The 23,948-nt window shown below is 54.8% G+C and overlaps 3 protein-coding genes across 24 annotated transcripts in view; 2 read left to right on the plus strand and 1 right to left on the minus strand.

Annotated features, from left to right (window-relative positions):
* Fndc10 (fibronectin type III domain containing 10) overlaps nucleotides 1-5,916 on the minus strand; it is a 28,317-nt gene extending 22,401 nt beyond the window's left edge. The window contains exon 1 of the mRNA XM_029555827.1: nucleotides 5,729-5,916. Coding sequence (XP_029411687.1) covers nucleotides 5,729-5,916 — 188 coding nt within the window. The remainder of the gene's footprint in view (nucleotides 1-5,728) is intronic.
* Nucleotides 5,917-6,126: 210 nt separating this feature from the next.
* Nucleotides 6,127-19,980, plus strand: Mib2 (mindbomb E3 ubiquitin protein ligase 2). 20 transcript variants are annotated; one of them, XM_029555818.1, is made up of 20 exons: nucleotides 6,379-6,639; nucleotides 7,562-7,717; nucleotides 13,298-13,567; nucleotides 13,665-13,836; nucleotides 14,825-14,931; nucleotides 15,038-15,232; nucleotides 15,356-15,498; nucleotides 15,622-15,729; nucleotides 16,740-16,844; nucleotides 16,935-17,097; nucleotides 17,173-17,306; nucleotides 17,382-17,530; nucleotides 17,627-17,783; nucleotides 17,891-18,051; nucleotides 18,177-18,303; nucleotides 18,387-18,620; nucleotides 19,003-19,181; nucleotides 19,263-19,450; nucleotides 19,528-19,593; nucleotides 19,681-19,980. In XM_029555818.1, the coding sequence occupies exons 3-20, from the start codon at nucleotides 13,321-13,323 to the stop codon at nucleotides 19,917-19,919; spliced, it is 2,874 nt and encodes a 957-aa protein (XP_029411678.1). In that variant the 5' UTR covers nucleotides 6,379-6,639; nucleotides 7,562-7,717; nucleotides 13,298-13,320; the 3' UTR covers nucleotides 19,920-19,980. The 20 variants fall into 20 exon arrangements, with proteins under 20 accessions (XP_029411672.1, XP_029411678.1, XP_029411679.1 ...); XM_029555819.1 differs by having other exon boundaries at nucleotides 15,634-15,729; nucleotides 19,681-19,977; XM_029555811.1 differs by having other exon boundaries at nucleotides 16,935-17,306; nucleotides 19,681-19,977.
* A 1,343-nt stretch (nucleotides 19,981-21,323) lies between these two features.
* On the plus strand, nucleotides 21,324-23,937 carry Mmp23b (matrix metallopeptidase 23B). 3 transcript variants are annotated; one of them, XM_029555823.1, is made up of 8 exons: nucleotides 21,324-21,677; nucleotides 21,961-22,172; nucleotides 22,252-22,391; nucleotides 22,457-22,624; nucleotides 22,996-23,160; nucleotides 23,240-23,350; nucleotides 23,462-23,583; nucleotides 23,709-23,917. In XM_029555823.1, exons 1-8 carry the CDS (start codon nucleotides 21,525-21,527, stop codon nucleotides 23,766-23,768), a joined length of 1,131 nt encoding a protein of 376 aa, XP_029411683.1. In that variant the 5' UTR covers nucleotides 21,324-21,524; the 3' UTR covers nucleotides 23,769-23,917. The 3 variants fall into 3 exon arrangements, with proteins under 3 accessions (XP_029411683.1, XP_029411682.1, XP_008850836.1); XM_029555822.1 differs by having other exon boundaries at nucleotides 21,336-21,677; nucleotides 23,462-23,588; nucleotides 23,709-23,937; XM_008852614.3 differs by having other exon boundaries at nucleotides 21,359-21,677; nucleotides 22,033-22,172; nucleotides 23,462-23,588; nucleotides 23,709-23,937.
* The last annotated feature ends 11 nt before the right edge of the window (nucleotides 23,938-23,948 follow it).

A 23,948-nucleotide genomic window follows, 5' to 3' on the forward strand; every position in this document is an offset into this window, starting at 1 on the left:
GACCAGGCTGGCCTTGAACTCATAGAGATCCACCTGCCTCTGCCTCCAGAGTGCTGGGACTAAAGGCATGCGCCACCACACCCGGCCCAAGACCATTTTTTATAGAACATCATATCATTTTGAAAAGGGACAGTTTTTACTTCTTCTTTTCCAATTCCTATACCTTTTATTATTATTTGTTTCTTGCTTAATTGCTTTGGTTAGAACTTCTAGGGCAATTTGTTGAGCCAAAGTAGTAAGAGTGTTTTGTGTTTGATGGTACTGAGTTTTACTGCTACAAAAATGAAAACATTTTTTTTGAGACAGGGTCTCCCTGTAACTCCAGCTGGCCTAGAACTCACTACGCATAGACCAGGCTGGACTTGAACTCACAGAGATTAGCCTGTCTCTGTCTCCCAAGTGCTAAGAGAAAGGGCATGTGCCACCACACCGGTGAAAAGCTGTCTCAAAACTGCAGGCTGTTTGAAAATGTTATTAGAAATTAATTCAGTTTCCCTTGTTTGTACAGAGATTTCGTCTTTTCTCAGTAGCAGCTTAACCTACCATGGGACCTTCCCTGGTGACTCAGAGCCATAAGACTGCACAGCTGGCCTTGCAGATAGATGGCTGTGAAGGGCCTGGGCTAGATTCTCTATAAATCCTAAGCATCTATGAAAAAGATACAGAATAGAACTCTCAGGTGCCTTCAGCGTAGGAGCACAGGTCTTATCTCTATCTTGAACAGTGGTTATTGTTCCTTTGGACCTCTCAGGAGGAGATATTGATCTGCATATACCACCCTTGCACAGTATGGTAACACCACAGGCTTCTGTTTAGCTTTCCATCAGAGCTGGGACTGAGCTTTCCTATGACTATTTTGAAGTTGTTTGGTTGGTCTTTGAGATGGGTCCAGGCTGAGCTGGAACTCACCATGTAGCCCAGGATGGCCTCACAACAATCCTCCTGCCTCAACTTGCAGTGTGCTATAATTAAGGTGCGAGTAACCGCACCCAGCTGCCTATGGCTGTTTTGAGGCCAGCATCGAATCATTATTTCCCTAGGGTCCTCCAGTCCTATGAATGGTCCCCTACTCAAGGAAACCTTGGCAACCCTGTCATGGTGGGGCTGCCACGCTGGTCCACATCTGGGAGACAAGCGAGTGGTAACCAACTGGTCTCAGCCTGCATGATTTCCAATTCCAGCTCAGCTGGCTTCTGACTGACAGTGAGGTTCCTGCTACTTTGCCCAAAGACCCTCAGGCGGCAGAACAGTGGTAGCAGCCATGAGGCAGCTGAAGGCAGGCCTTGCCCATTGCACTTTTTCCCTCTTGAGTTCTGTTGCTGGGATGCTGCCCACAGCAGAGCTGCCAGCCAAGGCTTCCTGAGCTGGACTTCCCCACTGGCATTTCCAGTTTCAAGCTTGCTGCCAGGTTCCTAAGTCTGACACTGCTAGAAACCTGTGTATTCCTAGGGTATCTGTGACCATAGCAGGCTATGGCAGCTTGCTCAAGGGTCCTGTCTGCCACCCTGGAGTCTCCTGGGTCAGATTTTCTTTTCTCCAGCACATTTCTTTGGAATTCTGCTGATTATACCAACTACTACCACTACAGTAGTAGCAGGAGAGTCCCTTCAAGGGATTGCCCAAACCTTGCTGAGAAGGAGTCTGCTAGGATTCCAAATAAGGCAGTCCTAAGTGTTAAAGTACTTGTTAGGGGCATCTGCTGATCCAGGGCTACAGATCGTCCTCAAGCAGACTGTGAAAGATAAAATGTTCTACTTAGGTATGTCTACAAAGCCCACTGAAGGAAATTTAAATGAGGGCTTAAGCAATTCGGTTCAGGGCAAGGGGCTGGTTCCTAGGTGTCTAGCAACATGTTTGATCTTCAGTGTTTCGGGTGACAACCTAGGTAAGTGGCTCACAATCTGGGAACGTTCAAGGCCTAGGTTGTGTTCTCAAGCCTGCAGAGAATACAAAGAACAGCATGGAGGGAGTCCAAATCCACATAAAGAAGGGGAGCCTTGTTGGGCGTGGTGGTGCTCGCCTTTAATCCCAGCACCTGGGAGGCAGAAGCCGGTGGATCTCTGTGAGTTTAAGGCCAGCGTAGTCTACATAGTGACTTCCAGGCCAGCCAGTGCTATATAGTGAGACCCTATCTAAAAAAAACCCACACCCCCAAGAAAAAAATATAGAAGGGGAGCCTGGGGGAACCCACCCAGCAGAATAAACATACATGTAGGCATGTATCCTTCCCAGGCCATTAGAAGACTGACTTCGGCAAAGTAAGAGTAAACCAAGAGGAAAGAGTCTAGGCAATGGAGAGCTGGAAACAGGAAGGCAGAACACAGGCTAGTAGAGAAAAGCTTCCCACCCAAAGTTGTGTGGTCTAGGACAGAAGGTTTTGTGAGGTCTGTAGTAACCATATAGAATTTGGAAAATGTTACACAGAGGCAAAAATATTGGAGCATTTTGAAATGAGCCAGCTCAGATTAGTAAAAAGCTAGGTATCTGGGCTGGAGAGTTGGCTCAGCGGTTTAGAGCACTGACTGGTCTTGCAGAGGACCCAGGTTTGATTCCCAGCACCCACATGGCGGCTACAAACTGTCCTTAACTCCAGTTCCAGGAGAATCCAAAGCCCTCTTCTGACCTTCTGTGGCATTGCACAACATGGGTGCACTCACATACATGCAGGCAATACACTTGTACACATAAAAATAAAAATAAAAAATAAAAAATTAATTTATTTTAAAAAAAACTAGGTATATGCTGGGCGTGGTGGTGCATGCCTTTAATCCCAGCACTTGGGAGGCAGAGGCAGGCGGATCTCTGTGAGTTCGAGGCCAGCTTGGTCTCCATTAGTGAATCCAGGCAGGCTGCAGCTACAGAGAGACCTTGTCTCAAAAAGGACTGGAAAAAAAAAAAAAAGCTAGGTATCGGGGCTGGAGAGATGGCTCAGCAGTCAAGAACACTGGTTGTTCTTGCAGAAGGCCAGGGTTCAAATCCCAGCACCCACATGGCAGCTAACAACTATCTGTAACTCCAGTTCCAGGGACTCCGACGGCCTCTTCTGTCCTTTCGGGCACTGCATGACACAGGTGCACTTACCTATATGCAGGCAATACACTCATACACATAAAATAAAAATAATAAATAAAAATTTTTTAAAAAGCTAGGTATTTAAAAATATTGGAAAACTGGGCTCATTTGGTAGAGACTTGCCTATCATGCATGAAGCCCTACATTTGGTAGTGTTAGCCATAGGCATACCACTTGAACCGCTCTTCCATTTTAGTTAAAAGGTAACAACGTCCTCCAAAGCACAGTAATTAGCATTCGAGAACCAAAGCCCAGATTCCTGCCACACACACCCCAGCAGATCCCTGATCATGGCTGCCCACAAGAGATGTCTCTCTATCACCACACAGTCTTTTGCTCACCACTCAGTATACTTTGGTCACTCTCAGCAAAGGCTAACCTTGGACCAAAAAAGGAAACTGTCCAACTTCCTTGCCTGCCCCTCCCTTTCTGCCCCATAGCTTCCCTAGATTGTAAGTGACCAGTGAGCTCTGATTTTTATAGAAACTTTCTGTATAGGTTTTTCCTCCAAATAAAAGCCTGCTATTTAAATTATTTATTCATTTATTTTGGTCTTTTTGAGACAGGGTCTCCCTGTAGCCCCAGCTGGCCTGGAACATGCTATGTAGACCTGGCTGGCCTCAAACTCAGAGATCCGCCTGCCTCTGCATCCCGAGTGCTGGGACTAAAGGTGTGCGCCACCACATCAGGCCTTGATTTATTTTTATTTTTTATGTGTATGAGTGTTATGCCTGCATGTGTGTTTAGGTGCACCCATGTCATGCAGTGTCTGTGGAGGACAGAAGAGGATGTTGGATCTCCTGGAACTGTTGTTAAGGACTGTTGTTGGTTGTTGGTTAGTTGGTTGTGAAGCTGGGATTCAAACCGAGGTCTTCTGCCAAGAACAGCCAGTGGGTTCTTAGCTGCTGAGACATCTCTTTGGCCCCTCTGTTCTGTCTTAAGTCCTTCATTCCCTTGTCTGTCATTTCTTCTCACTGACCTTTCACCTAACACAGTCTTTATATTTAAAAAAAAAAAAAAAAGCCTTTAAGGGGCTGGAGAGATGGCTAAGTGGTTAGAGCACTGACTGCTCTTGCAGAGGACCCGGGTTCGATTCCCAACACCCACATAACAGCTACGAACCGTCTGGAACTCCAGTTCCAGGGGAATCCAAAGCCCTCTTCTGACCTCCGTGGCGGGACTGCACAACATAGGCGCCCTCACATATACGCAGGCAATACACTCATACACATAAAATAAAAATAATAAACAAATTTATTTTTAAAAAGGCCTTTAAGCTGGGCGTGGTGTCGCACGCCTTTAATCCCAGCACTCAGGAGGCAGAGGCAGGTGGATCTCTGTGAGTTCAAGGCCAGTCTGGTCTACATAGTGAGTTCCAGGACAGCTGGGGCTACAGGGGAGACCCTGTCTCAAAAAGATGGGGAGAAAAAAAAAAAAGGCCTTTAAAGGGTTGAGGCCAACCTGAGCTATAGGAGACCCTGCATAAACAAAAATAACCCACCCAAACAAACTAGAAAGCTACTAACTCAAAAGAAAAAACAAAACTGTAGCCAGGAGGGTGAGGTGGTTCACACCCATAAATCCTAGCACTTGAGAGCCTGAGGCAATATTGCCCAGAGTTTGACATTAGGCTGTATTCCATAGTAAGTTTCAGGACAGCTGGGTAAGAATAAGATGTTGCCTCAAAAAATAAAAAATAAGGCCGGGCGTGGTGGCGCATGCCTGTAGTCCCAGCACTTGGGAGGCAGAGGCAGGCGGATCTCTGTGAGTTCAAGGCCAGCCTGTTCTACATAGTGAGTTCCAGGACAGGTGGGGCTACAGGGAGACCCTGCTTCAAACAAACAAACTAACAAACAAACCAGCTGCAATGAGAAAAAAAAATGAAAAAAAAAATAAATAAAAATAAAAAATAAAAAAGGCCAGTGAGATGGCTCAGCAGGTAAAGGCACTTGAGAAAAGCCTGAGGATCTGAATTTCATTGATAGAACTCACACAGTGGAAGGAGAGAACAGACTCTGAGTTCCACACTTTGGCCATGGCGCTTGCACTCACAAGCCACAAAGTAAATAAATGTAAAAAAGAAAAACCAAGACTGTAGGAATGGTGGTCTGGTTCCATGCATGGCAGTCCACAGTAGGGGCATGATCTTGGACAGTTAGCTGGGCAAGGGAACAGTTAAGACAAGTTAGCCGGGCAAGGGAACAGTTAAGACAAGTTAGCCAGGTAACATGACCATTTTAGCAAGTGGGTGAGCAGTTAAGTCACCAAGTACCATACCCGTTTGAGCAAGACGTGGACAGGGATTGTTGGAGAACCACGTTGTCATGACCTTAAGGAGAAGCACACAGCACTAAGATACACAAAAGTTTGGATGATTGCTTTCCGTGGTCTTCAGCCCAGTAGAAATTAAAACTAGGAGCTGGAGCTGGGAGTGCAGCTCGGTGGTGGAGCGCTTGCCTAGCATGCAGGAGATCCGTAGTTTCCATTCCCAGCTTTGCAGGAAAAAAAACCAAAAACATGGTACTACTTTGATTTTAAAACGAATTAAGTCGCGCAGGACGTGATGGTGCACACCTTAATTCCAGCACTCAGAGGCGGAAGGTAGGCGGATCTCTGGGGTCTATCTTTAAATAAATTAAAAAAAAAAAAATCCAACCGGAAAACAGACGAATTGACGACGGCTTTTCGCGGCATCTCTGACGTCACCGAGAACCTCCGTCTCCACGGCAACAGAATGCGTCCCGGGAACTTGCACTGCGCAGGCGCAAGAGGACGCAGTTGCAGGCAGGATTGCGCGCATCCTGCCTCTTCCGTGCCCACTCTTTCCACCCCGTCCTCTTCCATGAACGCGTCCTGCTTTGCTGGGACGCAAACACGTTTCCAGTTTCTCTTTAGACAAACAAGCCAGAGCCATTCGGGCCCTGTGTCCCGACGCCGCGTACGTCACGCGCGGGGCCTCCTGGGAGATGTCTGCCCGCCCCCAGCCAGGCGCTCCGGACTACAACTCCCGGCAGGCCGTGCGGCGGCCCGGGACCCGAGCGGGGGCAGGCGCGGGCGGCCGGGTGGGCTTGCGCGGGCGGGGCAGTCTGGCCTGGCGCCGTTGGGGGGGGCGGAGGGCCGCCGGTTGCTGCAGGCGCCGAGGATCGGCGGTCAGCCTCGGCGGTGCCGCGGGCGGAGCGGGGGCGGAAACTCCGGGCAAGTGGGGACCGGGAGCGGTGGCACGGGGCCGAGGGCCAGGTCGGCCTGGCGGGGGCTGCGGTTCTGGCGGGTGTCCCCGGCCCTGGCGCGCGGCGGGCTTCGCGTCCTTAGCTCTCGGACGCAGCTCGTGCCCGGTGCGCGTGCCCGGTGCGCGAGGGTGGTGCAGCGGGCCCTGGCTGCCAGACTCCGGGTGACCGCGGTCTAGTGGCAGGTGTTTACTGTGGTCTCCGCACCCCTGGCCACAGGGTTGGATCTCTTGGGGCTCGCGGGCAATCTCAGCCCGGCGGAGGCCAGTCCCAAATCTCCAGGCATCAGGGCTGCTGCGCGATTTTGAAGGCGGGGGTGGGGGATCCATGGACCGCCAGACAGGTGAGCTCTGAACCGGCTGTGGCCTGATGGTTCGGGTTTGGTGCGTTCACCTTGCAGATGCCGGCTCATGGTGTCAGGGCTTGTGTTTGTGTCTGAATGTGCGTGTGTGGACAGGGCAGTGAGAAATCGTCCTGCCCGTCTCCTCTGGGTTCAGAGACCAATGGAGAAAAGCAGAGATGCCAGGCAGGCTCCCGATGAGTTCCAGGCGGCTTGGGGACAGAGCAAGATTGGTTCCTCCTAGGTGGTTTCCTGGCTGCACATCCCACTCTGGCCTGTTGCTCCAGATGCAACAAGTCTCTGAATGTCACTCTCCCATCCAAGGTCAGTCCTAGGGAGTGGGGTGAACCTCAAACTGCAGTATGCCTGAAGCTCTCCTGCAAGATGGCCAAGATTAGCAGCGATGGCACCCCGAACCTTATGGGTTCTCCCCCAGCAAGTGTCTTGATGCAAGGCAGATCTGGTTTCTTGACCTCTGTCGTAGGTTGTCATTCTCTGACTCCACTGGTACCCACGATATCCACATCCACCTGCCTGGCCGGGATGCACCAGTTTTTGCCACATATTGGTTGTCAGTTCAGCAGTTCAGTGTGTCAGTTCAGGCACAGCCAGATGTGTGGGGAGATGAGCCTTGAGTCCTGTGTGGTCTCTGTGTCATGTAACTTTATTCTTCTGAATAAAGGCTAACTTCCACAATAAACATGATTTAATTTCTATGGCTTTTTGGGACTTCCCAATAAATATTCACAAATAAGGGGAAGGACAGTGTTGTCCTGCACTGTCCTGATAGTTCCAACTCCTCAAAGGAGATGTTTGTTTCTTGTGGGAAGAAACACAGGTGGTAACAGCAGCCCTCATAGCCACTGTCTGGTTACAGTGGTAAATAACTGTATGTAAAACTACATCTAAAACCATCTTTCCCCAGCCTGGCTCCCTGCCTACCTGCTTGGTTTGCTGTGTTCTGTGTTGGCAATGCCTGATAGTTTCCCACAGGAAGTTTTGGTAGCTGAGCAAATTTGTGGCCCAGGAAGTAGCGACTAAGTGCTTGGGCTGCTGACTCGAGGCTGCTGTGTGCTCTGAGGTGAGTTCTGATTTTGCTGAAGCACATTTGTCAAGCAAGTCCTCATACTCTGACTTTGCCACTCTCATTGTAAATATCTACAGCTCCAGGGATGTTCTGATACTGACCAGGGAATTGGCTGTGTCTGTGGGGTAGATGGTAGAGTCCAGCATTGTTGGCAAAGGAAAAAGTACATTAACTCTGTAGGTAAATTTCATATTGAGATGATGGTGTACACAACACATTGTGGCATTCAGCATTCTCAAGTAGGGTTTGGTGACATTTCCTGTGGATTGAAAGTAAGGTGGCCTGTATGCCTGGGTTATAGTGGCTACAGTTCTTGGATTGTACAAGGTAGAGCTTCAGGGTAGTGCTTCCAGATATACACAGGGCTGGGGCGCCTTCAAGGCTGCTGCTGTCTCAGGGAACTTTCGCAGGTTGCAGGACACTTAGGGCACACAGGGCACACAGTGCTTTCCTCTCTCTGGGGCCTGTGGGCATTAGGGCAGGAAGGTGGGAGCAGGTTGGCAGAGGCTGCTGGAAAGAGTTGGTTTGTGGTGGTTGTCAGGAGGTTGTTGCAGGGCAGGTCTAGGAAGGGGTAGTAAGTAGTAAGATTCCTTGTGAGTGCATCTATCCCAGAGGGGCTGTGCTGTCTCTAGCACAGGCCCCCCTCCCTCACCCTTCATCAGGGACTTCTCTCCTTAGGCACACTGGGCATAGACTCACCTGTAGAATGCAGCATGACTAGCCTGGGCACAGGGTACTATCTAGACGTGCAGGCCACTTCTTGGAGTCATTCAGAAGATAGACACAGCAGGCTCATTGTCCTTCGCCCTGGTGGTGCATTCAGTGCCCTAGGGGGCCAACTTCCCTCCTGACTCAGCTCTGGGACTGGCAGTGCCAATTCCATGATCAGGGAAACCTTTTTTATTAGAAAACTCCATTGTGGCGGGGAGGACTGAAGAGATGGCTTAGCAGTTAAGAGCACTGGCTGTTCTTGCAGTGGAAGACCCAGGTTTGAATCCCAGCACTCACATAGTAGCTAACAACTGTCCGTAACTCCAGTTCCAGGGGATCTAACGCTCTTCTGACCTGCTCAGGCATTGCACAACACAGGTACACTTACATACATGCAAGCAATATACTCATACACATTAAAAAAATAAAAATAAGCTGGGTATGGTGGCACATGCCTTTAATCCCAGCACTCAGGAGGCAGAGGCAGGTGGATCTCTGTGAGTTCAAAGCCAGCCTGGTCTACAGAGCGAGCAAGTTCCAGGCCAGCTGGGGCTGTAGGGAGACCCTGTCTCAAAAAGACCAAAAAAAAAAAAAAAAAAAAGGAAAGAAAGGAAACACCATTCTGAAATGTCCCCCATGGTTCCTATACCATCCAAAGAGGAAGACCTAGGTGAGAACAAAAGCTGAGTCTCAACTAGAGACCTCTTCCTTGCCAGCCTGCCTAGATCACATCTCTGATCCCTGGTGAGTTGTCCTGATCCCTGAGGCCAAGGAATTGGGATGCTGATGGCAGCTGGATAACAATAACAGAGACCGAGCTGGGAGGCCTGGAGGAAGAGGCCAGGGAAAGCCACTGAAATTCCTACGAGGGTCCCAGAATGCCAGATCCAGCTGCTACTGAGCCCTATTTTCTTTCTGTTCCTGTCGTGATTATGTTTGCGAGAGCAGTTTAGAGGCATTGTTATAGGTCACACTCAGGAGAGAAGATCTCAGTCAAGTGAAACCATGCTGGGTATAGTGCCACCTCTGATGCAGAGGGTGGACCCTGAACCCTCTGGAATAGAGGTACTGGAGGGAAGGCAACATAGGCTTCCAGCTTGTAGGTGTTGCCAAGGTTAGTACTTCTCAGTGTTCACACTCCAGACTGTGGTAGTAGAAGTCTCCTGAGTCTGGGCTCCTGCAGTCTTGGGGCAGCCCTAGGCATCAGTGGGTGCTGGCTCTGAACAAGAAGCCCTTTCTGTATTCTATGTGTTGTATTCTGACTTTGCTAGGGACAGCCCTCGGGACAGTGGCAGTTCACTGGCCAAGGCTGAGGAAAGCTGTCTGACTTTGCTAAAAATACCAGGCTTGATGAGTAGGCAGGAGCTGGTCAGCTCAGGCCACTGACAGGCTAGAGTGCTTGGTGGCCTTCCCACTGCCTTATGTGCAGTTCTTGGCTGAGGCCTGGTCCTGATTTCCCCAGACCTTGCTGGGAACCCTCCACCTTGGCTCTCTGCCCTGGCCCATTCTCCTAAAGGTTGGGCCACACATGCTTGTTCTCATGCTTGATTTCCACCTCCATGTTTTGTAAAAGACCTAGTGTTAGCCAGGTGTGGTGGTGCACGCCTTTAATCCCAGGCAGAGGCAGGTGAATCTCTGTGAGTTCAAGGCCAGCCTGGTCTACACAGCATGTTCCAGGTCAGCTGGGGCTACAGGGAGACCCTGTCTCAAAAAGACCATAAAAAAAGAAAAAAAAAAAAAAGACAAATAAATAAATAAGGCCAGGCATGGTGGCGTACACCTGTAGTCCCAGCACTTGGAAGGCAGAGGCAGGCGGATCTCTATGAGTTCGAGGCCAGCCTGGTCTACATAGTTCCAGGACAGCTGTGGCTACAGGGAGACCCTGCTTCAAAAAGACAAAAAAAAAAAAAAAAAAAAAAAAAAAAAAAAAAAAAGCCCAAAAAACAAAAGAGAGAGAGAGAGACCTAGAGTCAAGTGGCTAGTGGAATGATGGGCCTAAAGTGGGTGTTGCCATGCCTTCCGGGCTGGCCTTGGCTGATAGGCTGGGCTGACAGGGACATGCTACACAGCTCCAGTGTGACCACAGTACTAGCTCATAGCACTAGGGTCTGTTTCTCTCCCTCCTTTCCTGCCCCACATCTTGAGATAGGGTTTTGCAATGTAGCTCTGGCTGGTCTCAACCTTCCGAGTGCAGGATTGCAGGTGTGCACTAGCACCTGACTTTAACAATTAGGTTTTCCTCCCTTTTTTCCTGTGCTAGGCCAGGTCCAGGGGGTGGCAGTCAGGGTATTTTCCTGCTAGCAGAGCCTCCAGTTGGGTCTGTTAGAGTCCCTTGTTGGAGTCTAGGGTTGCCTGTAACAATCCTTGCTTTGACTAAGCAGGAGTGTTGGAGTAGAATAGTCCCCCCAGCAAGTCTATTCCAACTATGCTGAGCTCTGGTGGCATGAAGGAAGGTGTGTGTGGCCTCAGTGGAGGTAAGCAGCCTGGCAGGGCCAGCACCTGTGTCTGTACAGAGCAGTGCCACTATGCCTGCAGGTCACTGTCTTGATCTTTCCCTGCCTCAGTCATGCGTGCAAGGAGGTTCCCTGTGCAGAGAATGCTGGGAGTGAGGAGGGAACGCCCAGCCTAGCGATGTCTCGATGTCTACATTTTGTGGGGATCTACGTGGAAAGAATCTGAAATCACTGCAAGGGCCCAGGAGATGGCACCGCTGGGGTTGGGGGCCCTGGAGACTGGGTGGTGTGAAGTTGTTCCGCTAGGGAAGGAGGGCATGATACCCCTAGTAGGATAGTGATGGCCTTACCAGGGAGGGGCAGTAGAACTGGGCCAGCTGATGTACCTGTGCCCTCCCCTCAAGGTGAAGCCACAATACCTGGCTTGAAATAAACACACAGCGTTTGGGTTGGGTGGATAGGGCCTGGGCTGGTTGGGTCACCAAGGCCCAGGGTCTGTGAGTTGTCACAGGAGCCAAGCACAAGATTTCGCTGCTTTGTATTTCACTCATTCTCAGCCATTTAGTCATTGTTGAGGCTGGCAAGGGCTGGATCTGGCCAGATATGGGCTGTGGCAGTGAATGGACTTGGTGGCTGCCCTTGTAAGCTTGCTGCCTGATTAAAGGGCAGCAAAGGACTGTTCTGGCCACACCTGTGTCAGACTCCTGTGTCAGCTAAGGTTGCGGGAGGTGAGTTGACACAGGTGTGGAGGAGCAGAGCCAGCTGCCAGGCCCACAAGACCCTCTCTCAGTCAGGGTCTCGCTAGTGCCAAAGAGCCGTGGGCATTCTCACCATGACCTCTCACTGTGGCTGGTCTGGGCTGGGCCTTCCTCTGTGGAAGAAGAAAGAAGCTATTTCCTGAAGTGGCTGGCCAGGAGGCTAAGTATAAGTCTGGGACAAAGACAGGGACCCTGGAGGGGGGCTCAAGTCGAGGCCTGGTGTGTGCTATCTTCCTCTTGCTCACCTAGCCATGGGATGGCCTCTGTCCTGTTCTCTGTCCCATGGCTGAGTAGGGCCACTGGGTCCCAGTTGGAGTTGGCAGGAGCCTGGTAACATCCTGTCTGTCAGGTTCTGTCTTTGAAATTCACTTGTGTAGCCAGGTGCAGGTGTGTTGGCACTTGGAAGACTGAAGCAGGATAGTGAGGTTTTTTAAAAATTTATATTTATTATTTTTATTTTATGTGTATGTGTGTATTGCCTGCATGGAGGTAAGTGCACCTGTGTCATGCAATGCCAGAGGAGGTCAGAAGAGGCTGTTGGATCTCCTGGGACTGGAGTTACAGACAGTTGTTAGCTGCCATGTGGGTGCTGGGATTCGAACCTGGGTCTTCTATAAGAACAACCAGTGTTCTTAACTGCTGAGCCATCTCTCCAGCCCCAGGAGGATAGTGAGTTTGAGGCCACCTAGGAAAGACCGTGTTCATATTAAGAAGACTTTATTAATGGTCAGCACAGTGTAGAATGCTAAGGCTTGGTATCGCTGGCTCCATTTGCCTGTCCCCTTTTGCAAACTTCCTATGAATGGAATCACTGTGTGGGCACTCTTGGGTTTGACTACTGCCTTTCTGTGTCCATTTGTGAACTTTGTTCTGCTGCCCTATATAGCAAAGGTGAGTTTCTGCTCCCTTGGGCACTAAACATTGCAGGACTAATTCACCCTGAAGGACATGGGACAGGCACCCTGTGACATGTGACCAGTGTTCTGGTGATGAAACATACCATGTGTATTGGGTATCCTGCAGTGTGTTTCTGTGTCTGGCCCATTTTCTGTTCGTGTAGCTTTTTCATACAACCTGTGGGAGTTCTTTGGGAGATTGTACGCTGCAAACGTGGTCACCTATTCTGTTGCTTCATGGTATCTTATTAAACAACAGTCTTTCAGTCCAGTCCCACATATCACTGAGCTGCACAGAAAAATAGTCTTGTCTTCTGAAAGCTGAGTGGTCTTATCTTTCACATGGATATCTACAGTCCATACCTATTAGCTTTAAAGCATACATATATTGATGGAACATCTTGCATAGACTTCTGGAAACAGAGTCACTAGCATGTGTCCACACTGTACCAGGTCTGGTCTCTGATCCTTTGGGCCAGTCTGTTTGTGATGTTCCCACTTCAGCCCTTTACTTCCTGGCCGTGTTTCCTGTCCACCTTCTCTGCTGGCCCCTTCTGATCCTGGCCTGTATGCCCATACTCTGGCTTTCCAGCCCAGGGCCACCTATGCATGCTATCCTTTTCACTCTCTTGTCTCGGCTTAGTTCTCTCTGCTCCAGACCCATCCTTCTTTCCCAGGCAGCACTCTCCACAGGTGCCCAGTGGTTAGGCTGGCCACATGGCTTTCTGATATGGCTGAGAGTACTCTCTGCTTCAGGTCTTTGAGCAATCCTACTCGCCATGGACCCAGACCCCCAGGCTGGCGTGCAGGTGGGCATGCGTGTGGTGCGCGGAGTGGACTGGAAATGGGGCCAGCAGGATGGAGGTGAGGGCGGCGTGGGCACTGTGGTGGAGCTTGGCCGCCATGGCAGCCCCTCGACCCCCGACCGCACAGTTGTCGTTCAGTGGGACCAGGGCACACGCACCAACTATCGCGCTGGCTACCAGGGTGCCCACGACCTGCTGCTCTACGACAATGCCCAGATTGGTGCGTGGAGATGCCCAGTTGTGGGTGGGACCTGTGGATGGGGCTAGCCAGGTGACAGGAGGCCAGCAGGTCCTTGCTGACACTATGCTGCTCCTAGGTATCCGCCACCCCAACATCATCTGTGACTGCTGCAAGAAACATGGGCTTCGAGGCATGCGCTGGAAGTGCCGTGTCTGCTTTGACTACGACCTCTGCACACAGTGCTACATGCACAACAGACATGACCTTACTCATGCCTTCGAGCGCTATGAGACAGCCCACTCACGTCCGTGAGTTCCCCAGGCCACAGCCTACCCCCCCACTCTCTCAGGGCCTTGTGACAGGTGCCTTAGATACTCAGCCAGGCCTTGGCTCCTGGAGACTGAGTCACTCCCCAAAGTACCTGGCAAGTACCCCCTTGAAGAATAGCCAGGATCATGGTTACTTTAGGGGCTCCCTTGAAGAATAGCCAGGATCATGGTTACTTTAGGGGCTTGAGAATTGACACTAGCCCCACAGAAGGCATCTGTCCCCGAGCAGATCCATGAGGTGGGTACTGTGGGCAGGGTTTTCTCTGCTGCCTTCCCCCAGAGCCAGGCAGGCATGACTCCTTAGTACAGCTGCGGTCTGGGTGCTGAAGGTGGTGTATACGTGGCCACATGGGCAGCAGTAGCTGTTGGTCAAGGCATACAGCATCCCTTGGAGGTTCCAAGCCTGGCAGGGAGGCTTCTCACCCTAGGGGTCAGCCCATAGGCACAGCTCATAGTAGCTCTGGCCTGATGCAGTCACTGGGCTGTGGTCAGAGGGTATGGGCTGGGACATAGGTCTCTGTTGGACTCGGGCAAACATTTCGTCCATCCTTTGCTCCTGTGCCTCTCTGATCTCTCCTGTGTGTGGAGAAATGTGGTCTAGGTCCCAGCTGTTGGTCACCAAGGGGCAGCTCTCTGTGTTGGTGGTCAGACTGTGTTCTCCCTTCTCTGGGTCAGGCCTTCTCCTTAAGAGGCAGCACACATAGGACTGGTCACAGGCTGAGGGTCTGAGGGTCTTCCCATATCCCCAGTCTGGCATTGATGAAGGTCTCTGAGCCCAGAGGCATTGGATGGCTTGTTTCCATGAATCCTTTCCCAGACTGTGGAGGGCACTGACCTGATGGGCTCAAGGACACCCATCCTATAGACGCTGCTGTGAACAGGGTCCTTAGGATAGAGGAGCAAGGCGGGTAGGGCAGGGTCTGACCTTCACACCACTCCGCGTGGCTCAAGACTCATTCTCTTGCAGGGTCACATTGAGTCCTCGCCAGGGCCTCCCTCGAATCCCACTAAGGGGTATCTTTCAAGGAGCAAAGGTGGTACGAGGCCCTGACTGGGAGTGGGGCTCACAAGATGGTGAGTGGTGGCTGCAGTGGGGATAGGGAGATAAAACTGGGCTGCAGCTGGCTATCACTGGACCTGAGGCACACTCTTAGCTTGCTGGTGTGGACGCTTTCCCCAGGAGGAGAAGGGAAGCCAGGCCGTGTGGTGGACATCCGTGGCTGGGATGTGGAGACAGGTCGGAGCGTGGCCAGTGTGACTTGGGCAGATGGAACTACCAATGTGTACCGTGTGGGCCACAAGGGCAAGGTGGACCTCAAATGTGTCGGCGAGGCAGCTGGTGGCTTTTACTATAAGGAGCACCTCCCAAAACTTGGTATGGGGCTGGCTCCAACATTAGCTGCCTTCCTACCCTGACTGGGCACCTGTTGCCCTGGCATATCCTGTGGGGAAGGGGGGCAGGTTGCTGCCTGAGGCCTAGCCTGCCACCCTCCCCTAGGCAAGCCAGCAGAGCTGCAACGCAGGGTGAGTGCTGATGGCCAGCCCTTCCAGCGTGGGGACAAGGTCAAATGTCTGCTGGACACAGACGTCCTAAGGGACATGCAAGAAGGCCACGGTGGCTGGAACCCTAGGATGGTGGAGGTGAGCCACCTTGCCTACTGAGTCCCCATGTGCCCTCCCTTCCCAAGTCCTTTGGACCCCCATACCTCTTCCTACCCTGAGAGTCCAGCCCGACCCAGCCATAGCCTTCGTGACCCGCCACAGTTTATCGGACAGACGGGCACCGTGCACCGCATCACAGACCGTGGGGACGTGCGTGTGCAGTTCAACCATGAGACCCGCTGGACCTTCCACCCTGGGGCTCTCACCAAGGTGCCTAGGGGGCTGGGTTGAGCCCCACCCATTGCTTCTGCATAATCCCCTCCATGTACCTGCTCAGCCTTGGGAGTAGTTAAGCAGGGCTGGTTAGGCAAGCCAGGGCACCAGCCTCCCCATGAGTCTGCAGACCTGTAGGAAGGGGAGAGCCAGGTGGGTAGAAGGGGGTCTAGGTGTGAAGGACCCAGAGGAGAGTGAGGTGGTGGGAATATCTGAGACTGGAGCCTGTGGGCCAGGGACTGTCCTGAGAACAAAAAGAATGTAGACAGCTTGGTGGGCTAGAAGAGGGGCTACTGGGCTTGCTGCCTGCGATGCTTGTTGTGTGTCATGGGGCAGATAGACATGGTCTGCAAGAAGACTGAGGTGTAGGCTTGTGCAGAGTGGTGGGGACCACGTGGAGTGGACTCAGCTTTGTGGGAAGCCATGGGGGATAAAGCATGTCCCAGGCAGGAGGGAATGTCCAGGAGGGGACACTGATGGGGGCAGGGGCTGTGCTCTTGTCTGAATTTGGAAGAGGATACTTAAGAACAGGCAGCATTCAGGGTTTCACTGTTGATAAGTGCATGGGTTCTGTGCGTGTATCCCTGCAAGAATAACAGCCCCCTTAGCCCCACCCTCCATCCATCCTGGCCTTGCTCTGGTATCCCAGGGTCCTGCACCTCTTTGGCCCCACCCTCTGTCCTAGGCCCACACCACATTTTTTATGCTGCTTTGGATCTGGTCAATGGATAGGTATCCAGATCCTGAAAACAGGTCTCCTGGGCGTTCATGCAGCTGTAGAACTGACTTTGGTCTGGTTTGGATGCCGTTGCCCCACTGCCTCTGTGGCTGTCATCTGGTGACTCAGGCTGGGCTAGCCAGAATCTTTGGTTGTACTTGGGGCAGGAACTGGGGTCAAGGTCAGGTCTACCTACCCTGTGGAACTGGAGGGAGATGCCCTCCTCTGTGACCCTGGGCAGTCACGAATGTCTAGGGGAACTCCCCTTACCTGCCTCTCTGTCATCCAGCACAACAACTTCTGGGTGGGTGATGTGGTTCGGGTCATCGATGACCTTGACACTGTGAAGCGACTACAGGCTGGACATGGTGAATGGACAGACGACATGGCCCCTGTGAGTCATCTTGTCTGTCATCACACACAACCTTTCCCTAGAGACTCCTGTCTGCTCCCCCTCCAACTTGCTTTGACCTCTTTCTCTCAGGCCCTGGGCCGAGTAGGGAAAGTGGTGAAGGTATTTGGAGATGGAAACCTGCGTGTGGCAGTTGGCGGTCAGCGGTGGACCTTCAGCCCCTCCTGCTTAGTGGCCTACCGGCCTGAGGAGGACACCAACCTGGACGTGGCTGAGCGTGCCAGGGAGAATAAAAGTGCGGCATCAGCTTCAGTGGCCGGTGGGAGGCAGGGCAGCCCCTGGCCAGCACTTACGTCAGCCCTGCCCCCAGGCTCACTGAGTGTAGCCCTGGACAAGCTGCGGACCCAGAAGAATGACCCAGAGCACCCAGGGAGGCTGGTGGTAGAGGCTGCACTGGGAAATGTAGCCCGGGCTTTGGACCTGCTACGGAGGCACCCAGAACAGGCAAGCTCCCATCCAGCCCTTTCTGATGGCCAGCAAGCAGAGGGCCCAGAATTCACTTGCTGGCTTTTCTGGCAGGTGGACACCAAGAACCAGGGCAGGACTGCCCTGCAGGTGGCTGCTTACTTGGGACAGGTGGAGCTGGTGCGGTTGCTGTTGCAAGCAAGGGCAAGTGTGGACCTGCTGGACGATGAGGGCAACACTGCACTACACTATGCAGCTCTAGGGTGAGGCCCGGGCAAGCTGGTGGGTCCTGCTGGGAATGGCCTTTGAGCCAAGTGGGCACAATGGCTTTCTTCTACCTCTCCCACTTCTTCCATTAGGAACCAGCCTGAGGCCACAAGGGTGCTCCTGAGTGCAGGCTGTGGGGTGGATGTCCGGAATGGGACCCGCAGCACAGCCCTGCATGTGGCTGTGCAAAGGGGCTTCCTAGAGGTGGTAAAGACTCTGTGTGAGCGTGGCTGTGATGTTAACTTGCCGGTGAGTGGCAATCCTTGAGTGCCCTGCCATTAATAAACCCTGGGTCAAGGAGGCAGCTTGACCCTGGAGAAAGGCACTGCTTGTATGACCAGCCCCCTCTGCCATAGGATGCCCATGCTGACACACCCCTTCATGCTGCAATCTCTGCGGGTGTGGGTGCCAGCAGCATTGTTGAAGTCCTCACCGAAGTCCCTGGCATCGATGTCACTGCCACCAATAGCCAGGGCTTCACACTCCTGCACCATGCATCCCTCAAGGGCCATGTGCTGTGAGTAGGGGGGTCAGGGATTCTGCTGGCAGCCAGCCTCCTGCCCTATTGCCAGGCCACCCTGATCCAGAGCACCCAGGGAGGCTACTTGGGGGAGATGTTGGACAGATTTTCTGTCCCCACAGAGCAGTCAGGAAGATTCTGGCACGGGCACGGCAGCTGGTGGATGCCAAGAAGGAGGATGGCTTTACTGCACTGCATCTGGCTGCTCTCAACAACCACCTTGAGGTGGCCCAGGTCCTCATCAGAGAGGTGGGTGCAGGGAGCCCAGGGCCACAGGGTTCAAGAACCAGGTCCAGTGGTCTCTTGGGCTGAGCCTCTGCCCACCTCTCCAGGGTCGCTGTGATGTGAATGTGCGCAACCGGAAGCTCCAGTCTCCACTGCATTTGGCTGTGCAGCAGGCCCATGTGGGGCTCGTACCACTGCTAGTGGATGCTGGCTGCAGTGTAAACACTGAAGATGAGGAAGGAGACACAGCTCTGCATGTGGCACTGCAGCATCATCAGCTACTGCCCCTGGTGGCTGACAGGGCTGGGGGGGACCCAGGGCCCTTGCAGCTGCTGTCCAGGGTGAGGAAGTAAGGAGTGGGCACTGGAGAGGTGGGCCTGGGTGATTCCTCCTCTCATGATGCTCCAAGGGGCCAGGCTTTCTTGAATGTCAGTTTGAAGGACTGCTGGGTTTCAGGAGCCAACCTCTAAGACCCAAACCAACCTGGGAAGAGGGTTAGGGCCCAGTGGGGTGAAAGGATGAAGTGTCTCAGAAGTGTAGTTGTCTATTAAAGGGCACCTATGGGGTCTGTTCTTACTCTTCCTAGAACCAGAGGCCTCACACAGGAAAGGGTTACCAGTGGTGGGGAGGGAAGTCACCCCTTGCTTGGGCTTCTGGGCAGCCCAGTATAAGTCTCTAAGTCTCTGCGGACTTTCACCCTCACCTGTGTATCGTGCTGCCCAGCTACAAGCCTTGGGCCTCCCGGGCAGCACGGATCTGACGGTAGGCACGGCAGTGGCCTGTTTCCTGACACTGGAGGGTGCTGACGTGAGCTACACAAACCACCGTGGCCAGAGCCCCCTCGACCTGGCCGCAGAAAGCCGAGTGCTCAAAGCCTTGCAGGGCTGTGCCCAGCGTTTCCGGTGAGCCTGAAAAGAGGGCATGGTGGGGGGGCCCACCTTTAAGGCCACTGGGCCCTTTCAAGCCCCCTCCTCCAACTGCAGGGAGCGACAGGCGGGCGGCGGTGGGGGTGCAGCACCGGGCCCCCGGCACGTGCTCAGCACGCCCAACACCGTGACGAACCTGCACGTGGCTGGCACGGCCGGGCCGGAAGCCGCCGAATGCCTGGTGTGCTCGGAGCTGGCGTTGCTGGTCCTGTTCTCGCCGTGCCAGCACCGAACCGTGTGCGAGGGTAGGTGGGGGCGTGGAAGCCCGGGGTGGCTCGGCCTCCCTCGTCCAGCGCTACTAACGCTGCGCCGCCCCTGACAGAGTGCGCCCGCAGGATGAAAAAGTGCATCAGGTGCCAGGTGGTCATCAGCAAGAAGCTGCGCCCAGGTGGGTGGGAGGGGCACACCTCGGGGTCCCGGGTGCAGCGAGCTTCCCACCTCCTGGGGCTGACTGCCACCTCCTGCGTCCCCACAGATGGCTCTGAGGTGGTGAATGCCACTCCGGTGCCCGGCCCGCCCCGGCAGCTGGTGGAGGAGTTGCAGAGCCGCTACCGGCAGATGGAGGAGCGCATCACCTGTCCCATCTGCATCGACAGCCACATCCGCCTGGTGTTCCAGTGCGGCCACGGCGCGTGCGCGCCCTGCGGAGCGGCGCTCAGCGCCTGCCCCATCTGCCGCCAGCCCATCCGCGACCGCATCCAGATCTTCGTGTGAGCACCGCGGCCTGTCCCAACTTCCCTGTCAACCCCTGTATTTTATAAAAAGATTCTCGGACTCTACCTCCTGCTCCTTGCCGGAGTGCTGAGGGTGTGTGTGTCGGGGACCAGGGGAGCCTGGGTCCGCCCCTCCACCCTCGCGCGCTCAGCCTCCTCCAGAAACAGCCCCGGTGCCGGCACTGGCCTTTTCGTTCTGGCTATGGTCTGACCTGACGGGAGGGGCCCGGGGACCACACCACGTCCTGAAACACTCTGGGTGGCCCTTAGCAGCTCTGCGGTAGCCCTCCCCGCCCGAAGCACAGGACCCTGTGCCAGTCCCTTACTGCCCCGTGGGCGACACAAGGCGGGGCCGGGGAGTGGGTGCTCAGGTTTGGACCGAGTTCGGAGGATTCTTCCCTCGTGGAGGGTCCTGGACTAGTAGGGAGTAGGTGGGTGGTCACCAAGGTCTTGGCCTCTGAGCTGGGGTGAGGGTGGGGGGCATGGAGAAGGTCCATTTGCTGGAGGAAATATGTAGTCACGAAGGGGGGAAGCGGGTGGCCCTCGCTTTCCAAGAACCACCCGCGCAGCGCTCCCCAGCCAAGCGGACGCCTCTGCTTGGCCCTGACCCCGCTGGCCTTCACAGTGCTGTCACCCGGGGTCCAAAGGCTGCACGGAGGCCTGGGAGGGACTAGACGCGGCGGCCGAATCTGGCTGGGAGCTTCTGGTCTCCCAGCTCCCACCGCTTCACCCATCCGCAGTCCGCCCCTCCTGGAGTCCACCTCCATCCTGCGCATTAGCCCACCCAGCACAGCCACCCGTCGCCCCTTCGGGGCTTCCGGTCTTGGGACACAGCTCCAACCCCACCACCTCCTCCCAGATCCATGCCAGACTCCACACCCGGCGCCTGCTGCCGCTCCCTATCCCCAGCTCCCGCAACCCCCTCCCCTCTGAGCCTGGCCTGAGACTCCGGGTGCTGGCACACTCCCCAAGGGTCCCCTAATGGGGGCGCCGTCGACCGCCGGCCCCTTCCCAGACCGCCCTACGACCCCTAGGATCTCCTCCGCCCCGTCTCCCGGGCGGACTCTCCCCTCTGGCCCTGGGCGCCCCCATTCTCAGTGCCACGTCCCCTCGCTGTGTCCCTCCCCTCTGGCGGGTTTGCGTCCTAGCCAGCTACGCTCGGCCCCTGGGGGCGGGATGGGGGCTTCGCTCCCAGATTACACTGGGGGTCCAAGGAGTGGCTGAGTCCCATTGGGGGAAAAGCCAGAGGGTCATTCAGCCCCAGCCAGCTAGGGAGGGGGCGCAACGGACCCCTCTTCCGCACAGTGAGCCTCGCCGCCTGGCCTGTCGCGGCTGATTGCTGAATTCCCAGACCCCACCTTGCCGGCCACGTTCTGGCCTCGACCGCAGACCCCGCGGCCCGGGTCCGGCAGCCCCGCTGGGGGGTGCGCGCTGTCCGCTCCGGACGGGCCAGCTGGTTCGCTTCACAGGCGCCGGGTCCCCGCCCCACCACGGGACTGTAACCCGATCCGCCAGCCGCCTCCCCTCCTGCCCAGCCCCTGCTCCGTGGCCTGGGTCCCCGCGTCACGCTGCCCGAGGCGGCCCTGCACCCCACAGCGAGTCCACCATGGGCCGTCGGGCCTGCGGCCATCTGGACACGTCGGGCGCTGTCCAGGGCCGCCGGTTCGGGGCCGTCCTGGGTGGGCTGTGCCTCGTCCCCGCTCTGCTGCTGTTGGCGCTGCTCAGGGCCCCCGAGGCGCCGGTCTGGAGCGCGTCGCAGGTGAGCAGGACAGGAGGGGCAGGAACGGGCCCCCTCTGCGGAGGGGTGTGTGCCCGGGGGGCTTCTGCGGAACCAGACGTGAGCCCGAGTCCACGCGCCCTGAGTCAGTGCAGTGTCCGGCGGCTGGAGGTGGGAGCAGCGTCCATCTCCTGCTCCGCCCACTCCCACCGGCTTTTAGTAACGTTTTTTTCTCCTGGGGAAAAGGAACAACGCATTTAGGGTAGGAAAGTAAAACAAGAGCACCCTCGCCCCCCAGGGCCCTTCCACACCCATTTCCCAACAGTCTACTTTCCACAATTTTGGGGCCTGGAGACTGTTCCTACTGCCTCCTCACATCCACTTCCTTCCTGTGAAGAGAAATGTGGATACACCAAACCCCTCTGGGGTCCCCACCGCCCAGCTCCACAGCCCCCTGACCCTGCTGCTGCCTCGAAGACGACGCTACACGCTCACGCCGGCCAGGCTGCGGTGGGACCACTTCAACCTCACATACAGGTGCCGCCTGGACCTGAGACAGAGGCTGGGGCTGGGCCATAACCCAGACACCACCTCTGACCCCGACCCGGTCCCCCAGGATTCTTTCCTTTCCCCGGAATCTCCTGAGCCCTCGTGAGACACGGCGGGGCCTGGCTGCTGCCTTCCGCATGTGGAGCGACGTTTCCCCCTTCAGCTTCCGTGAGGTGGCCCCAGAGCAGCCCAGCGACCTCCGGATAGGTGGGTGACATGCTCCTGACCCTGCCCAGCCCCGCTGGCGCTATCTCAGCCTTGTACTTCCCTAGGCTTCTACCCAGTCAACCATACGGACTGTCTGGTATCTGCTCTGCACCACTGCTTTGATGGCCCCACGGGTGAACTGGCTCATGCTTTCTTCCCACCACACGGTGGCATTCACTTTGACGACAGCGAGTACTGGATCCTGGGCCCCACACGTTACAGTTGGAAGAAAGGTGACCAGACCCCTTGGCCTGGCCTCCTGAGAGGTCGGGGGAGGGGCTCATTCTCTCTACCAAGGTTAAGGGCTGTGGGGCAGGAGGGATTTTCTGGTGATGGGTGGCCACTATTAGGGTCAAACAATCAGGGAGGGGAACTGGAATTCTCAAAGCCTGAGTGTTCCCGCTCCCCTAACGCTGCTGCAGAGGGAGCTGGAGCTGCATTCCTGGGGGCCAAGCTCACTGCCTAGACCAGGAACATACTTATCTTCTCTGGCTGTGGCCGAGGGTGGCTTACAGTTGCATTCCAGCAGCTGTTCTAGGCCTCCTGGAGCAAGCCTGGGAGTAGAAGGCTGGGGGACCCAAGTGCTAACCCACGGGGCCTACAGGTGTGTGGCTCACAGACCTGGTGCACGTGGCAGCCCATGAGATTGGCCATGCTCTGGGGCTGATGCACTCACAGCAAGGCCGGGCACTCATGCATCTCAATGCCACACTTCGAGGCTGGAAGTCATTGTCCCAGGATGAACTGTGGGGACTACACCGACTCTATGGTGGGTGCCCTGGGAAAGGTGAGTGGCAGGTGGGAGGTAGGGCTGTGAGCAGTCCTGAACCATGCTTCCCTCCTGGCAGGCTGCTTGGACAGGCTTTTTGTGTGTACATCCTGGGCACGGAGGGGCTTTTGTAATGCCCGTCAGAGACTCATGAAGAGGCTCTGCCCCAGCAGCTGTGACTTCTGCTATGGTAAGTGAGGCTCCAGGTGGGATGGGGAGTTCTTGAGCTCAGATCTCTCCATCTTGGGCCTGGCTTCATGTGGCTAAACACTGACATGGCATTTCCCCATGCCTTGAGCAGAATTCCCATTTCCCACGATGGCTGCCACCTTACCACCCACCAGGACCAAAACGAGGCTGGTGTCGGAGGGCAGGAACATGACCTTCCGCTGTGGGCAGAAGATCCTACACAAGAAAGGCAAAGTATAGTAAGCAGCACTGGCCAAGCATGTCCAGGGGGATTTGGGCTACATGGGGTACTCAGGGTGGTTATGCCCTGGGTCCTTTGGGGTGGGCAGGGCAGTCATGCAGGAACTTCCCCCCTGCAGCTGGTACAAGGACCAAGAGCCCCTGGAGTTCTCCTATCCTGGCTACCTGGCCCTGGGTGAAGCACAGCTGAGCATCATTGCCAATGCAGTCAATGAAGGCACCTACACCTGCGTGGTGCGCCGGCACCAGAGAGTGCTCACTACCTACTCCTGGCGGGTCCGAGTGAGGAGCTGACCCTGTTCAGAGGCTCTGGGCTGGAGGCCAGTAGATAAAGCACTTTCTCTCTAACGTCTCGTTGC

This window comes from Nannospalax galili, unplaced genomic scaffold (genome assembly GCF_000622305.1).
Source record: "Nannospalax galili isolate Female #2095 unplaced genomic scaffold, S.galili_v1.0 scaffold806, whole genome shotgun sequence".
NCBI lineage: Eukaryota > Metazoa > Chordata > Mammalia > Rodentia > Spalacidae > Nannospalax > Nannospalax galili.